Consider the following 17,251-nt stretch of genomic DNA (forward strand, 5'->3'; position numbering starts at 1 on the left):
ACAGTGTTTGTCAGACTTTGCTCTCAACCCCTGTACCCCAGCAACCTCAGCGCTCAAGCAAATGGTCTGAAGTGAACTCTGGTAGGTGTCAGCCACTTCCATGGTGGTCTGCAGGGAAGGTGGAAGCCTCAAATGTAGTCACTTATATTTATTATTGTGTTAAATCCTAAAGAAAAACATTTGCAGGTTGATTCTGGACCTTGGCGATTCATTCATTCCTTCACTCTCTCATTCAAGCTCCTATACTTTGCCAGGCCCTACGCTGGGTGGAAGGGGTACACGGACACAGAATGACAGCTCACATTTATTGCACTCTTACAATACACCACCACTATTCTAGTGCTTTACCTATACTTCCTCATTTAATTCTCCACCAACTCCATGGGGTAGGCATTACAGCTGAGGAGCTGTAGGTATGTAAGGCAGGCAGAGGTTAAATGCCTCTGCCCAGACAGCCCATGATGAGTCAGGGTTCACGCCCTACTTTGCCCTCATGAAAACACAGGCGTTGGCTTAAAACTTACCAGCTAGGGGGGCAGAGTGATAGAGACCAGTAATTTTCACTACAGTGTGGCAACTGAGGCAGTATAAACAGTCATTATTGCAGCAAAATTTGCTATTAGAAGTCCCATCACAGAGGAAATACCACAGCTATGGTATCACACGGGTCTGTCAGATGTTGAGCTAAGGCTTCCCGATGACCTTTGGCCTGAGTCTCAGAGAATGAACAGGAATTTCCCTCCTGGACCAGAGAGGAGAGAACATTCCAGGCAAACATCTAGACAGCCAGAGCGCTACGCTAGAGTTGAGAGGACAATATGAGGGGTTGGGAGAAAGGGAAATAGATCCTGTGGCGATTCCTTCTACTTCCCTTTCAGTTCGCGCTTGGGGTCCCCTGTTGAAACTTTAATATTCTATTTGCCCCTTCCTTGGGCTGTCTACAGCGTCTGAGGCCCAGCAGTTCAACGTCCATCCCCTTGCAGCGGGGTGGGGCTTCCTGCAGGTTATGCTGGTCGCTTTAGAAACCATCTCCTGATCTTCTCTCCTCACATCTCTGAATGTGTGAATTCCAGCTTCCTCATTGGTAAACTGGGGATCACAACATCTGTTCTCCCCAAGAATAGCCCAGGGCTGCTGAGGGGATGAGAGACCAACCTGCATGTGAGAACTCTTGGAAAGCTGGAGGAAGGTACCTAGAAGGCATTATGCTGACGATGACTTCGTGTTTCCTCATACCTGGTGCTCCAGACTGTCAGCTCCATCCTCAAATGGATGTAAGCTCTACCAAGGCAGGAATGTGGTCTATCCCTGGCACCCAAAACATTGCGTAGCACATAGTAGGTGATCACTACATAGTTACTGAATAACTGAAAGAACGCACTGACTGGACACCTGCCCCCAACTCTTAGTCTCAAGGTCAAGACAAGGAAACCCCACCGGTGACTTTGCATCCTTCTCAGAAGGCAAGGGAGCTGGCATCTGAGCCGGAAGCCGTCTTCACTTGGCTCAGTTCAACTCAACAGACATTTATGGAGCCCCTGGGCAGTGCTCTGCCTGCCTGGGACGGATGACTCTAGCCCACCTCCGACTGGGTGGCCCATATGGCTGCCAGGGGCAGAGGGGGCCTTCTAAGGATCATAGGCCGACCCAGGCCCAGAGGGATCTCCTGGCAACCTGATACAGCAGGACAAGCTCAGGCAGGCTTGCCCCTCACATCCACCTCATACCAGACTCCAGGCCACTACGTCCTGCCAGGCTGGTGACCTTTCCCCTGGTCCCTGCCCTCTCTAGGCCCTATTCCTGAGGATCCGCCCTGCTCCCACCCCCAGTCTCTCCCTCCAGCCTCCCCCCAACCCCTGCTCCAGTCCTGCCCTGACCCCTACCCCACTACCGCGCCCTTCCTCACCTCCCTCCACTACCTTCGGATCCCTCACACCTTCCACCCCAGCCCCCCTCCAGGTCGCGCTCCTCGGCCTCCTTCATCTTCCCTGATCTCCCCCCGCACCTCACCCTTCCTCGCGCCCCCTCCCGGGCCCCGGCCGGGGTCCCGACCCCAGCCCGCGCTGCGGCTCCGGCCCTGGCCGGCAGGGGCCGCTCCTCGCGGAGCCCGGGGCCCCGCCGCCCGCCGCCGCCGCCCGCCTCCCCGCCCCTTCCCCAGCCGGCGCTCCCGTTACGCCGCGGAGCCGGGAGCTGGAGCCCGAGCCCGCGGCGGCAGCGGGAGGCGGCGACCGGGGCGCTCGGGCGGCGGCGGCGGGGCTGCGGGGCCTGCGGGGCCTGCAGGCGGGCGGGCCGGGCCCGGCCAGGCCGCGATGGCGACCAAGAAGGCGGGCTCGCGGCTCGAGACGGAGATCGAGCGCTGCCGCTCCGAGTGCCAGTGGGAGCGGATCCCCGAGCTCGTCAAGCAGCTGTCCGCCAAGCTCATCGCCAACGGTACGCGCCCGGCGCGCCGGCCGGGGCTGCGGGGGGCGCCGCGGCCTCCGCCGGGCCAGCTGGGCCCCCGAGGCGCGGGACGCGGGGCGCGGGGCGCGGGCAGGGGCGCGGCTGGGCCGCGAGGGCTCCGCGGCGGGGATGTGCGAGAAGCCAGGGCCTTGGGAGCCTGGGGTCCCGGGAGTCACACGGTCGGGCGTCCGGCGGGCGAGGACTTGTGCCTGGCCTGCCTGAGTCAGGCGTGCAGAGCGGGCTTCTGTGGAGTCAGGTGTAGGAGATTTCAAGGAGTCGGATGCTGTACCGGGGTCCCAGGGGGTCAGGGGCCGGCCTTGGGGTTCTAAGAAGTTAGAGGTGATGGGGGAAGGTGCTTCCTGAGCACATGGGTGTGAGTGTATGGGGGATTCCAGGGTGTGTGTATAGTGCACTCAAGGCGTCGGGATGTATTCATAGGTTTCCTGCGAATGGGGTGTTGCACAGATACCCCTGAGAAATATGGTTTGTAAACATATGGCTTTGAGGGGCTCCAGGTGGAAGCTCAGGCTTGGCGTGTGTGTGGGGTGGTGGTGGAAGGCAGGTTGAGATATTGGAGTGTGCCGTGGGGTTGAGAGAGTAGGATATCCAAGCTGTGGATCTAGGGAGGTCAGGTTTGGGAATATAGAGGTAATAGTCAGGAGAGTCCTGCAGGACAATATTGTAGAGAGAGGTGGGAATATGGTTGAAGAATGTTGAGCAGCTGGGGTTGGGTGGGTGAGGGTTGGTGCTTAGAAGAGGAGAGGGTCTGAGGGAGCCACTGATACTTGGACTTCGTCTATGATCTTGTTGATTGACTTGGTTGTTCCCAATCGAATCACAATTGCATCCGAAAATCCCATTTGGGAGCACAGCTCCACGTGGCCTTATTTGTTTTGGAAGCAAGTATTGCTAATATTTGCTTGTCTTTTAGTACCCGCCAAAACCACGGGCACCAGTGGACTGGCGAGAGGGCAGAGGTTTTGTCTTATTTCATCTCTGGCTTCCTGAGTCTGGGTGAGCACATGTTGGCTGAATGAATGAATGAATGAATGAATGACACTGCTCTAAGAAAGGACATCTGCACTGTTTTCAACCTTCTCACCTCAACTACCCAGAAGTAGGGATGTCAGGTGTCATCTTCAAGAATGGATTATATTTGTGCCTTTTATGGTATGCATGCCTTGAAATAAGGACGGGGTTATGTGCACTCTCAACTGTGGTGCCTTGCTTTGGGTGGGTATTCCCTGGGCTAATGCGAGTGCCATGATTTTGCCAGGGGTATGGAGGAAGCATGGACCTATCTGGGCTCAGTGTGGTGGAAATGGACTTAACTGAGAAGAACTCAGTTAAGTTCGCATTTGAGCAAAAGGTGTTCAGTCTCATGGGCCCCCACAGCAGCTTGACCTTCTGCTCCCCGTGCAGCTCACCAGCTCGTCCTTTTGCTTCTCCTCTTCTTACCTGCAGCATTTTCTCATTTCTTCTTGGAGTCGGACAGTCCTTGGAATTGGGTCTCCTTTGTTACTTCCCAGTTCCATGGACATATACTAACTTCAGAGCAGGTTGAAGTTAGGATTCACTGGCTTCATTTGGGAGCCCCCTGGTTCTTTCCTTCAGAACCACTTGTTTCCGGCTTGACTGACTCATCCATTCAACTAGTCTTTGCATGCCCACTCGGGCCAGGCAAAGACAGTGGTGAGCAGCACTGACCAATGTCCTATTCTTAGGCACTTACCCTCCTCTGAGGAGACAGATAATAAGCAAATATGGAAATCAATGCACGAGATAGTTTCAGAGAGTAAGTGATGTAAAGAAAACAGACAAGGTAACGTGATTGGGAATGGCCAGGAGGGGAGGAGGGCCAACTCAAATTACGGTGGTCGCTGGAATGAGAGGGGCGATGGGCTTTTGGTGGCTTGGGCCCGTCTTACTCACCTTCGGGACCTCCCTGGGCTCGGCTCCCTTCCCAGGGCCCGTTCCCTGTGGCCTAAGCCACAGTCACTAATGGAGCTTGGCGGGGCGGGGAGTGGGTTGTGCGGGGCATGCGTGAGGGGCTTGATGCCTCGAGGAGGCGGAGCCACAGGTCTGTGTCTACGTTTGGTTTTGGGAAACTCATGAGAGGTCGATTTCTGCCTCGGAACCCACATGGTGAGCAGCCGCCATGGATGGCAACTGGCCACCCAGACTTGCAAAGGTCAAAGAGATAAAATAAAAAAACATAGAGCAAAGAAAAAGATGAAACAAAACCAGAATTATTGTGGCTCTCTTGGTGATTCAGAGACGTGTTTCAAGGAGAATCCTTCTCCTCCTTTGGCTGATGGGGGTCTCCCTTCGGCCGGTGGGGGGGACTTCCTCCTGGCTTTGGGAGCATCCACTTCTCTTTAGACCTTCATGGGTGCATTGGACCTCAAGTTCTGGGCAGATTTGGCAACATTCTTAAGCTAAAGCATTTGCTGCTTAGAATAAGGAAAGCAAGGTAATGTCATGTTTGTCAGACTAAGACAGTTCCGGTGGAGGCAGCCACAGGCAGAAGAGAGCACAATCTTTAGAACTAGCCAGACCAGTGCCTGAGTCCTGCGCCTGCCACTTCTAACTCAGTGTCCTTGGCCAAATCCCTTAACTACTCTGAGCCTCAGTTTCCTCATCTAAGAATGGGGATTAAAGGACTAACCTTGCACAGGTTGTTATGAAGATCAGAGGAGCTAATGACTCCTAGGCTGAGCCACAGAGCCTGACGCCTTAGGAGGCAGGCCATTCATTCATTCATTCATTCATTCCATAGATGCTGAGTTCTTGCAATGTGCTAGCCACTGTTTAGGCACGGGGAATATAGCCGTGAACAAAACAGACAAAGATAGCAGACATCCCTGCCTTTGCCAGGCCCACATTCTAGTGAGGAAAGGGCAGGGAGACAGATAAATAAGATCATTAAGTAAAATTTACAGGATGTCAGATGGTGGGAGGGGAAGAGGGAGAGGTGCTTTGGGAGTCGGGGGGGGGGGGCTGGAGAAGGCCTTGTGGGAAGGCAGCTTCTGAGATGAGGCCTAAGGTGGGGGGGAAATGTGTTCAGGGAGGGACTTCGAGGGCAGAGGCCTGATGAGGGCGGATGGGTGGGGCCAGGTCACGTGGGGCCTCGTGGGTCATGGGTAAGGCTTGGCTTTTCTCTGCATGAGATGGTGCCACGGGAGGGTTCTGGCCAGAGGAATCCCTCATTTTCAATGCTCCCACTTGCCCTGGGCCTCCCCACCCTGCAGCATTCGCTTATGGGAAGTGGGCCTGTCCGTGTCTCCTCCTTAAGGGCTCTTAGTGGACCTTTTCAGAGCTCGCTGCTCCAGCCTGACTCCTCTGAGATAGTTGGTTCAGACAGGTTTGCCAAGGGGTGGGTACGGAGAAAAGGGCAAAGGCCAAGTGGTAAACAGAACTCAGAAATCCGTTTTCTGCCTCATACTCCACCGTAGTCAGCATTTTAATCACTCCATCTCAAAAAACTAAGTGTGTGGCAACTAGATACCAGGGTCCGGTGAGTCCCAGCCAAGGGAGTGATCACACAAGTCAAGGGTGGGACAAAATGGCACTTGAGTCTAGGCTGTTGCTGCCTGAGGTGTGGTCTGGGGACGGGCAGAGTGGGTATCATCTGGGGTCATGTGAGGAATGCAGACTCTCGGGCCCCACCCCAGACCTGCAGGGTCAGACTCTGCATCTTGACAAGGTGTCCAGGGCATTGGTGGGCACAGGGAGGTCTGAGGTGCCCTGTCCTGGAGCTGAGGTGGCAGCCCAAGGGGGTCAGGGGTAAAGGTGGATAACCACGCACTGGCTCCTTGTTGGCTCACAGGTAAGTCCTGGCCCTGGGAGGGCAGTCCCTGCTGCCCTCTGTCCCCAGAATGTCACCCTCCAGCCTTCCAGTGGCAAGGTGCACTGCTGTGTGGGGAAGTACAGTAATCTGGCTCCTGGGCCTGAATTGAGACTCTACGTATAGCTGGCTGGGTGACCTCGAGTAGTTACCTAACGGCTCAGAGCCTGCATTTCCTCACTGGTAAGATAGGGTTACTAAAACACCATCAGGGTGGCTGGGAGGATGAAACGAGGTGATCTATGGACATTTCGGTCCACGTAAAATGCCGGTGACCACTTTCTCCAGCTGACTCAGTGTAAGCCTGGGCTAGGCAGGCCCAGTCCTAGATATCACCTGGGTGGGAGAAAAAGAGAGTGGCAGACCTAGAAAGGACACACCTGAGCTCAGGCCTAGACTCCCGTGTATTTCAATGACAGAAACAGGCATTTCGGAGGCCTGTATCAGCCCCAGCGGACAGCCACTCCCTTTCTGAGGCAGTGTCTGTTTCTTCTCCCTCCCCCAGTCTGTTAATCTTCTTAGGCACGAGCTCAGTTATGGAGCTCACTTAGAATAATTGGGCCCTAGATGGTAGTTTTTCCTTGAAGGGATCATCACCTTTTTGATTATGTGTGATTTTTGAGACATTTTAATTACCTCTTGGTGATGGATAGGTAGGGCAACGATGCCTGAAACAAAGATTATTTCCGGGGGAAAGTTTGGTTATAAAATGGATCTCGACCACTGAGTGGGAGTAAAGTTCTTGCATTTGCCAGCAGCTGATATTCCGATGACACTGTTGCCTCCAGCCCCGTGGCTTCCCCTTCTGGAGGCAGGCTGGGTTCCGGGACTGCTCCCCGGTGTCACTCAGGCCTCTGGAGTCTTCCCAAAGAGGGGGCAGTTAGTGGACAGGGGCCTCCTGGCCGGCCCCAGGGTCTTCTTTGGAAACAAGGCCGAAGTTTACCTGAGAGTCTGCTATGCGGTGCGGAGGCGGCACTATTGTTTAGAATAGGTTCTTTGGACATTTCCGGGGTACGCAGACTCCTGGGAGTCAAACTGGCCTCAGTGGGGAAGGACACCCATGAGACCTTGATGGCTCTCCATTCTGGCCTTCCCAGGGCAGCTGTCTTGCTTTCAAACACTCTGTCCTATTGTCCTCTGAAGGACATGCTTTTGTGGCAGACCATATGTCCTGATTTTTGGATTCAAAAGATTCCCTTATTCGACAGTAACACATGGATAGCTCTGAGCTAGGCTGTGGGTCTCATGGTGAGCACAGCATAGTCCGGGCAGAAGGACCTGTTTGCACCCAGTGGGGCCAGGACTGTTCGGCTTTTCCCTGGCCTCCTGTTTGGAGGGATTTTAGGCTCTGAGTTGGGAGGGAGGAGGGTTCCTGACATTCATCTGCTTGACCAGCCAACCTTTCCAGCACGTCCTCGCGTCACCTGGCCGGTGGGGCCTCCTGGGCCCTCTCGCTCACCTCGCTTAGTGTCTCTCCACCTGTGCTCATGTTGTTTGGCTCTGGAGGCCTCTCTGCAGGTCAGGGACTGGTTTAAGGCTGTCCTTTCTTCACAGAAAAGGCTGTTTGCCTTAGAGAAGACAACCATATGTTGTTAAAACCAGATGGGACCTGAGAGAGCACATTGTACGGCAGTTTTCAAACTGTGCCGTCGACGAACCGCTCTGGGAACATGCTTTTGGGTCCTGGTGGCTGGGTGGGCGGGTGGGCCTCGCTCACTGGGGCAGTGACACTTTTCCTTATGGTTTCTTTGGAAGGGAAGAATATGCTTAAAAAACACATTAGAAACCGACTGAGCTAGTCCAACCTCCCCATTTTACAGATGGGAAAACAGGCGCAGAGAGAGAGATTTTTTTTCCTTAAAGCCACCAGCTGGCGAGTGACAGAAGCAAGCAGAGCAGGTCAGAGCTCTGGCCTCTGCGTTCAGTTGTTTCAGCTCAAAGAGTGGTTCTGTGGTTTCCTACCCAAGAGAGGTATTTCACTCATGAAATCCCATTTGTACAGTGGTGACACACATCCAGAATTCCTTTTCTGAAACCCTTGGGGCCAGATATATTTCAGAGTGCAGAAATTTTCAGAATATGGTACGTATGCTAGACATTATGTGACACTCCCAGTGGGGTCAGGGGCAGCACTTCATTACGAAAACATGTCAGCATTTCTGCATCTAAACATGTGAACAGTCATTGCAAAGGGATAAATAGACTATAAATAGCCTCGTGTTGGTTCAGTTGAGGTTTTGCTGCCCAATAAGTTAAAGCAACAAGAACCTGCTTTTGGTTTTTAGAGAGTTCTGCATTTCAGAAATTATGGTTAAGGGATTGTGAACCTGTAACAATAGTGCCCAACTTGGAGGGGGTTTGTAAGAGCCAAGTGAAAAAACAACAAAATGCCTAGAAGAGCTTAGCGTGGTGCCTGCACAGAGTGGCTATCAGCTGCCGTCCCATGGGGGTGGCTGTTCCCATCTCCCCTTTCCCAGTTCAGGGCTGTTCCCCCTCCCCCCACACTGCCTATCTGGGTGTGTGCCTTGTCTCCCCAGGAAGGTGGTCAGCTTCTAGAGGACAGAGGGGTGTGGTTCTGCTTTAATGGGTCCTATGCTCATAGCCCATTTTTGGTGTGCTGTGTTGAATTGGCCCAGGCTTTCATGCGGGGAGGCCTCCCAGCAACTGGAAGAGGCCTGAGGAAGTAAAACTGAGGGCCTTCCAAAATGGAGTGAGGGCCAAAGCACAAGTGGCGACTCTCTCCCTGAGAAGTGGTGTCCCGCAACGACTGATGTTTCCCTTTGGGGCTGCTGGCATCAAGTGAGTTGGGTCCAGCCAGAAGCTCCCTGGTTGTCAATGCAGCATTCTCCGCCTCCACTCATCTTCCTCCTTCCTGATTGAGCCCAGATTTTGTGCAGCTCTCAGTCCCTCCATGTGCCATGTGCTTCATTTACTGTAGGCGGGTCCTGACCCCCAGTGGGTCCACTCCCTTGCCTGTGATTGGTTGAGGCATGAATATGCGACTTCGTTTTAACCAATGAGACATCAGGGGCATTTGCTGTGGAAGGGGCTTCTGGGAAAGACTTCATCATGCTTAAGAGTGACATAAGAGTGACATAAGAGTGGAATTGTTCATGTTTTTGATGCCTGGAGCTGCAGCCGTCTTGAGGGCGTCCAGCCCGGGAGTGAGGCGGCACAGAGATGAGAAGAACATGGCCCCTGATTACATTGCTGACCTTCCCTCGACTTATTATTATGGGAGATAACAAATGCCTTCTCGTTGAAGCCACATTGAGTCGGGTGTGTGGTCATTACTTGCTGTTGAAGTCATTCTAACTGGTCCACCTCTTTACTTACCCAGAATACCCCTAGCTGCCCCCAGTGTTGCACGGGGCACTCTCGACTCACACTGACGTCTCGTGGGTGGATTCCCTCCCCTCTGGATGACCTCACACTTGTCAGACGGTGGACAGTTACAGGCCTTTGACTTGTGTGAGAACCAGTGTTTCCCATCTCAGGAGCCAGAAAGAGGAAAGAGGTTTTCTGAGATCTCTCAAAAGCATTCCATCAGCCACCAAGACATGAATAGCAGTGTTTGGCAGATGAGTTAATGGAGTGCCACATGAAATATCCAGAGCAGCCATAAGCGACAGGAAGCCTGATGGCGTGGCTATAGCCCCTGCCACCCTCCAGGTTTGTCTGTCCCTCTTCATCAAGTGTAGCGGGAGTGGAGGTCCCAGAACTCCACCAGAACAGTGGTTTTTGGTCCTTTCAGAGGCCGGCCAGACTTGGAGTCAGAATCCCCAGGCATTTCCCCTCCTAGTGACCGGCGTGCGTCACTTGATCCTGTGAAACCTTAGTTTTCCTGACTTCACGGGTGTTAAAATGGTGCCCGCAGGAAAGAAGAATGAACAAGCATTTCTTGAGCTTCTGCTGTGTGCCGGACAATAGGCGTGAACTCCTAGTCAGTCATCACAGCAGCTGCAGCAGGAAGGGGGTAGGGGCCGTGATTCCCATGCCTGGCCTACGCAGGCTGAGGCTGGTAGATAGTCACCGAGCCAGATTCTCTCCCGTTTCTGACCCGAGTCCATTATTCCTTCTACTACACTAATGTGTTTCTAAACTTGTCTGATCACAGAGTCACCAAACTGGCTTGTTAGAACCCAGATGGCCCCACTTCTAGAGGCAGCAGGTCTGGGGAGGACCCGTGCTGAGTAGCACTTGCTCTGGGGAGCCTGGCCATTACGGATTCCCAGACCTCTCTGGAGGGGTGGTTCCCTGGCTCCCAGATGGGGCTGGAAATCTGCATTTTTAAGTCGAGCCTCAGGTGATTTGTGTGATCAGGCAGGTCTGGTAGCCCCAGCTCTCAACCACACCTCCTGTGGGGGGGGCCTTGCCCCAGAAGAAACAGAAGGAGCAGGGCACTAGCCGCAGGAAGCTTATAGCTCAGGGCAGTCACTTAACCTCTGGGTGGCCAAGTCACCTAGGGACTGGTCAGTCACTCACACGCCCAGGCTGGGCCCAAGCTTCTGCTAAAGGACGTCTTCAAGGTGTTGGGGTTGAGGAAGCAGGCCAGGTAATGGTGGTGCAAGGAGTTCCAGGACCAGACATGGGCCATGATGGGGGACAGAATGTCACCCAGCAGCCTGAGGAAACAATGACAGCACCACTTATAAGGTTGCAAGGTACACCTGGGTTCCTGGGGGGCTTATGTGGCAGTGGCCTGGCAGAGAGCCAGGAGGAGGAGCTTGGGCAGAGCGTGGCTTGGGGTGACTGACTCATCCTAGTCTGCTTGAGACTTTCCTGGTTTTAACACGGAAAGTCAGTCCTGGACAGCAGGGTGGTAGTTCATCCTGTTAGGCGCATGCAGAAATTTTTAGCAAAGGGGAAAGGAACCCCGGTGCAGGAGAAAGCCGTGAACTTTGCCATGGCAGACCCAGGTTCAATCCCAGGTCTGCCCCTTACCGCTAGTCTGGCCCTGGGTGAGTTACTTAGCTTCTCTGAGCCTCACTCTTTGTCTCAAATGTCGATCGTTTTGAGGAGTAAATGAGATCATGCAATTTCCAGCATCAGTGTTATCAGAAGCAGCCTGACTGAATCAGGACTATTGTGTGTGGAAGGAGGGTCCGGACACTCAGTCTTTTTCAGGGGTAGAGGAAGCCAGCAGGATAACTAAGCATTGACAGCAAAGGTGGGGGTGGGGTGGGGTTCTTCTCCTGAGCTGTGAGGAAGGCCGAAGCATACGACAAGTGGTAGTAGCTGGGTCGTGGAACGAGGGCTTCAGCCCAGGTCTGACAGACTCCCCAGGCTTCCTCTTCTGGCCATTCACTCACCGCTTTAGTGAGCCCAGGATAGGATGTGGGGGTACTGTGGTGTGTAATGGGGACACAAAGGTGCATGAGACCACTGAGCTGTCTGCCCCATGACGCAGGGGTTATTTTTACTCTTGTGTTCATTGCTAAATCCCAAGCACCAATTACATGTCTGGCACACAGGAGGTACTCAATTAACTGTTAAATGAACAACTTGGCCTCTGCCCTTCAGTTAACTTGGATTCATTCACTCGTCAAACACCTGCTGAGCACCTACTATGTGCCAGCCCCTGTCCTTAGGACCTGGAATGCAGTGGTCATTAAGACCATCCTTACGCTCAAGTCTAGTGCATAGAGACTTGGCATACATGTGGTCAGGGCTGGAGTGGCAGAGGCGCAGAGCTGTGGAAGCCTATGGGAGGGAGTGTCCACCTGAGGCATGGTCCCACATCTCAGAGGTTTGGCGTCGTCCTGAGGGTGACTGTCCATGGCCCTGCCTGCTGGGGCTCTGGGTGAATTCTGGCTGATGGGTGGCTGTTTGGGCTGACTGACTGCCTGTGACCTTCTCTTCTGTTTCTTGTGCAACTGCAGGGTGGACACTTGCTGAGTGGCCCTTCTCAGGGAGGAGTTCCGGGTCCCCTCCCCTGCCCTGTCTCCCTTCTGTCCTCACACACGGGACAGCTCAGCCCCTTTGCTGTGAGCCCTGGCTCCCTTGAGGAACTGCTCTCTCTGGCGCTTGCAGGTTCTACGCCTAACAAGAGACAGTGTTTTCTCTCAAGTTAGCCAGCCTTGGAGGAGTGCCCAGTGGGTGAGGAGATGCTGCCAGGGGTGCCAAGCCCAGGGGACCTGCAGTAAATGCCACTTTCCTTTCCCTGGTCCACCAGACCATGGGAGTCAGCTCTCCAGAGTCTTGGGCCTGGAGGCTTGGGAAAGTAGGTCTCCCAGGCCTTCGCAGCTGCCCCTTCCCTGTGGCAGCCTTGTCCCTGCCCCCACCCCACCCCACCCTACACACCAATCGTATCCAGTCTCCCTTCTGCCTGGAATCTCACTTGGAGAAATTCCTCAGGCCCAGCTCAGACCTCACTTGCTTCTGACACCTTTCTGAGTGTCCCTGGTGGTCTTTTCAAACCACCATGCCAGGACCTCGTGGTTCTTATCTCCCCTCAGACCGTTCTTCTTGAGGGCAGGGACTGGACTGGGGCTTTGAATCTTTAAGAGATGCTTGTAGACTCTGTGGTTGTGTACTTACCATGTCTGCATGGAGCAGACTTCCTGAAAGAGCCATTTTCAAGCCTTCTGGGCTGATCTGATAACATCCCCCTGCCCCGGGAGAGTCACTTCCTGCACTTCTGAGCTCTGGGGACAGGCCAAACCAATTCCAAGCTACTGACTTTTAAGTTACCATTTTCTGTTCTTAAGCAAGGTTTCTCTAGGGTGTGTGTGTGCGCGCGTGCGTGCGTGCTGGGCCAGTCTACTTGTCTGTTCTGCCAGCACAGCGGAATCATTGTCTTCTGTTCCCATATTTTACTGTCCCATCCTGTCCTTCCAGCTTCTGCATTGTGTGTGGACATGGGGAGGAGGCTTTGGCATGAAGCCTGGACTCCGACTACTAAGATTTTGCCAGAATATCATTTCTGCCAACTTCTTTTGAGCTCTTTCATTTTTGACTTTTGCCATTTTTGTCTTTTAGTCAAGAGTTCCAGATCGCCGGGCCCTCTGAACTGGATCACGATTTAAACACATAGATAGTGGAGGGGAAACAACAGGGGCCTGAGGTAGAAATATGAAGGCCTGGACCTCTGTCAGCAGTCGGGGCCCCCTACATGCCAGGTACTCTGGGGAGGTGCTGAGTCTCCGAAGACTAAGGTACTTGGTCGGGCCCTGTCCGTGACGGGGCGGCATGCTGATTGGTTGAGTCCTTCCAGAAACATGTATGAAACACCTACTATGTGCTGAGCCATTGAGGCAGAGCATGAATGTGAGAGTGACAAGTTGGAGGTCAGAGAGCTAAGGTGATAAGGTGTAAGGATTTTGGCTTTCACTTTGGGTGAGATGGGAGCCCTTGGAGGGTTTTGAGGGGAGGGGTTTCATGATATGACTTACATTTTCAAACAGTTATGGGGACAACTAGTCCATATTTTCTAGTTGAAGTGCGTGCCCTTCTCTTCTCCATCCTGCCGCTGGTCAGCGCCTCTGCCGTGCGAGCGGCCGAGCAGCTGCGCGTGCCGCTGGAGGACAGCCCTCGGCCTTGCCGGCCACCTGCACTCGGTGACCAGTAGCCTCAAAGACACTGCCACTCTTCCAGTGTGTTTGTGTCCCACTTTCTAAGATGTCTGTTTCACATGTTCTTTTCTGGTCTTCGACCTTTTATATCCCCTGACTTTTATATCCTCTCCCTCCTAGCTCATGACCTTGCCACAGACTTTGTTGAGGAAATAGAAACAATGAGGAAACCCGCTGGTTTCTTACCACCCAGTGTGCCCGCGTTCTTCCTGTCACTGCCTGGACGTTTCCGTTTTTTTTCAAAAGCCAACAGCCCCTTCAGCTTTGCTCAGAATCCCTTCTGTTCTTGCTTTCTCAGGACTTCACTACTGCAGCCATCCCTTCTTCCTCCTGGATACATTCTCTGTGTCTGTCTCTTCCCTGGACCATTCCGTTCAGGGTACACAGAGGCCCTGGGCTTGCCTGTGAAAAGCTTCCTGAACCCCACATTGCTATCACCCCATCTCTCTGTCCCTTCTCAGCAAAGCCTCTTCAAAGAATTGTCATCTCCTCAGCCTGTTTTAGCTGGGCTTGTATTCCTTGCACATCCCCGAGACTTCCCAGGTTAGGATCACCCTCCGATATTGCCAAATCTAATGGTTATGATGGTGCTCTTCTCTTCCTTGATATTCCAGTTGCTTTTAATCCACTCGACTACTCCCTCTTTCTGGAAACATCTTCATCTCGGTTTCTGTGACGTAGTCCTGGTTTCTCTTCCCTGGCCTTTCCCATTCAGTCTCCTCCAAGCTTTGATCTGGACTTCCAACCATCGACTTGATCTCTTGACTTGGAAACCAAGTGTCAGTTAACTTGGTCAAAACAGGACTCTTGCTTTTATTCTCCGTCACCTCAGTAAATGGCAAAATGGTACCACTATTCACTCCACCGTGCAAAGTCTAGAATTCATCTGTAATCCCTCTCCTTTCCTCATCCCTAATGCATTCGTTTCCTATTGCTGCTGTAACAAATTCTCACACGTGTACTGGCTGAAAACAATGCACATTTGTTCTCGTACAGGTCTGGAGGTCAGAGTTGGAAATGGGTCTGATTGGGCTAAAATCAAGTGACAGCAGGGCTGTGTGCCTTTTGGAGGCTCTGGGGAGGACTCTGTGTCCTTGAATTTTCCAACCGCTAGAGGCTGCCCACATTCCTTGGCTTGTGGCCCCTGCTTCATCTTTAAAGCCAGCAGTTTTGCTTCCTCCTGTCTCTCTGTGACTGCTGCTTCTGTCACATCTCCTCCTCTGGCTCTGACCCTCCTCCTTCCCTCTTCTAAGGACCCAATGTGCCCTCCCAGGTAATCCTCCCATCTCAAGACCCTTAACTTAATCACATCTGCAAAGTCCCTTTTGCCATGTAAGGTGACATATTCACCGATTCCAGGAATTAGGACATAGACATCTTTGGAGGGGCTAATTCTGTTTTCCGCTCCTCCAATCTAATCTATTAATTAGTCTTGTTCATCTTATCTCCAAACTGTGTCCTCACTCAGTCTTTTTCTCCCTTTCTACACTATTTCTCCCTTCTCACTCCCCCGTCTAAATGTCTGTCACCTTTCACCGGACTACCGCAGTGACTTTCTAACCATTTCTGCTGTTGCCTCCACCCAGCTCCAACACGAAGTTCATTCTCCACACAGCAAACAGAGCTTTGCAAAACCTAAATCAGATCATTTCATCCCCCTGCTTACAACCTCCCTCCCCAAGGACTTCCAATGGCACTTAGAATGAACGCCAGACTCTACCACAGTCTACGAGAATGTTCGCACCTCTCTGACTATCCCTACCCCATCTGTTCCCTCTGCTCCAGCCACTCTGGTCTTCCCGCTGTTCCTGGAACACACCAGCTGTGTTCCCATCTCAGGGCCCTCCATGAGCTGAGAGAACGCTCCTTCCTCAGCCATTTGCACGGCTGACTCAACTTGTCACTCAAGTCTCCTTGGAGACTTTCCCTGATCTGACTACCCAGTCACTCACTAGCACGTTTTAGTTCTCTGCACACGTCTTACCACTGACTGGCCTTTTCCTGGTTTGTCTCTTGATCTCTCCTGTCTAGAAATGTAAGCTCCCTGAGAGCAGGGGTCTCGTTCACTGCTCTGGGTCCCTGGAGCTAGCAGGTACTGAGTGAATGCTGGCTGATGAGTCAATGTGCCAAGTGCTGTGAGGAACATTTAGCTCAGCCGAGAGAGCTGGGCAAAGCTTCTCCAAGGTGACCCTGAAACGCATCTCACATGATGCCTGGGCTTCTGGCAGGAGAAGGGAGGGAGGTACGGCATGTCCAGGCAGGCACCCTCAGGTATGACGGATTGCCTTGGCCTGGAAAGGATGCTGAGGGCCTGCGGAATGTGTGCGTGAGAGGCTAGCGGCCAGGGAGAGCCAAAGAGGGGCTCTCGTTAATAACCGCAGACTTCAAACTCCTTCACTTTGTTCCGAGATGATGGACTAGGTCACGTGAACCCCTCTGTGGGTAACTAGGCCAGCTGCTGGAGGTTCAGCGCGCACTGCCACACAGGCCATCTTCTTCTTTTTAAATTAGCTGGTTGTTTTGTGCACGTGATGAGTGTACATGGTAATAACGATCAAATAATATAAAAGGGTGTATAGGGAAAAGTAACCTCCGTCCTACATTATCTCCGCGTCCTCTCGCTCCCTTCCACGGAAGCGACCACTCTTAGGATTTTCCTGGGGGTCCTTTCAGACATATTCTGTATATCTGTACATTTGTAAGAAAGTTTGTTGTTGGTTTTGTTTTTTAACACACAATAGTGATATACTATACACCCTAGATTGTCTTTCTCTCTCTTTGAGGTTGTTATCTATTCCTGTGTAACAAACTATTCCAAACCTTAGTGCCTTTAACGGCCGCCGTTTATTATTTTTCATGATTCTGGGTCTGCCAGGGCTCGCGCGTGCATCTGCGGCGAGCTGTGGGTCAGCTCCGTGACGTTACTGCCCGTGGCTGGGCTCTTCCATGGCTGGGCCTCGGCCACGACGACTCAGCCCTGATCCTTTCAGCCTCCTAGGACCAGCCTACCCTGCGCGTGTCCTCCTGGTGGTCACAGAGAAGCAAGAGGGAAGCAGAAGTGGACAAGCCCTTTTCTGAGCTCTGTGTATGTCAGATTTGCTGCTGTCCTGTTGATCAGAGCAAGTCATGTGGCAATGCCCAGGGTCAGTGCGAGAGGCCACAAAGCATGTGGATTCAGGGAGGCCTGAAGACCTGGGGCCTTTTGTGCAGTCCGGCCACCACAGAGGTGTGTTTAGATCTGTTCCCTTTGTTTAGTGGATACACTACATCCATCGCATGGGGTACAGTGTGTCATGGTGTCTGCCCTTTGTATGCCAGTAGGGCTGTATGTGCTAAACATCCCTATATGTGCATTTCTGTGCATGTATCTGGCTGGGTAAGTTGGTAAAAC

At 52.9% G+C, this 17,251-nt stretch overlaps 1 protein-coding gene across 6 annotated transcripts in view; it reads left to right on the forward strand.

Annotated features, from left to right (window-relative positions):
* Nucleotides 1–2,247: 2,247 nt before the first annotated feature.
* TTC7B (tetratricopeptide repeat domain 7B) overlaps nucleotides 2,248–17,251 on the forward strand; it is a 240,122-nt gene continuing 225,118 nt past the window's right edge. For all 6 annotated transcript variants that reach the window (XM_033108190.1, XM_033108192.1, XM_033108194.1 and 3 more), the window contains exon 1: nucleotides 2,248–2,430. In XM_033108190.1, the coding sequence (XP_032964081.1) occupies nucleotides 2,310–2,430 (121 nt within the window). In that variant the 5' untranslated portion in view covers nucleotides 2,248–2,309. The remainder of the gene's footprint in view (nucleotides 2,431–17,251) is intronic.

The sequence above is a fragment of the Rhinolophus ferrumequinum genome, chromosome 6, assembly GCF_004115265.2.
Source record: "Rhinolophus ferrumequinum isolate MPI-CBG mRhiFer1 chromosome 6, mRhiFer1_v1.p, whole genome shotgun sequence".
Lineage (NCBI taxonomy): Eukaryota > Metazoa > Chordata > Mammalia > Chiroptera > Rhinolophidae > Rhinolophus > Rhinolophus ferrumequinum.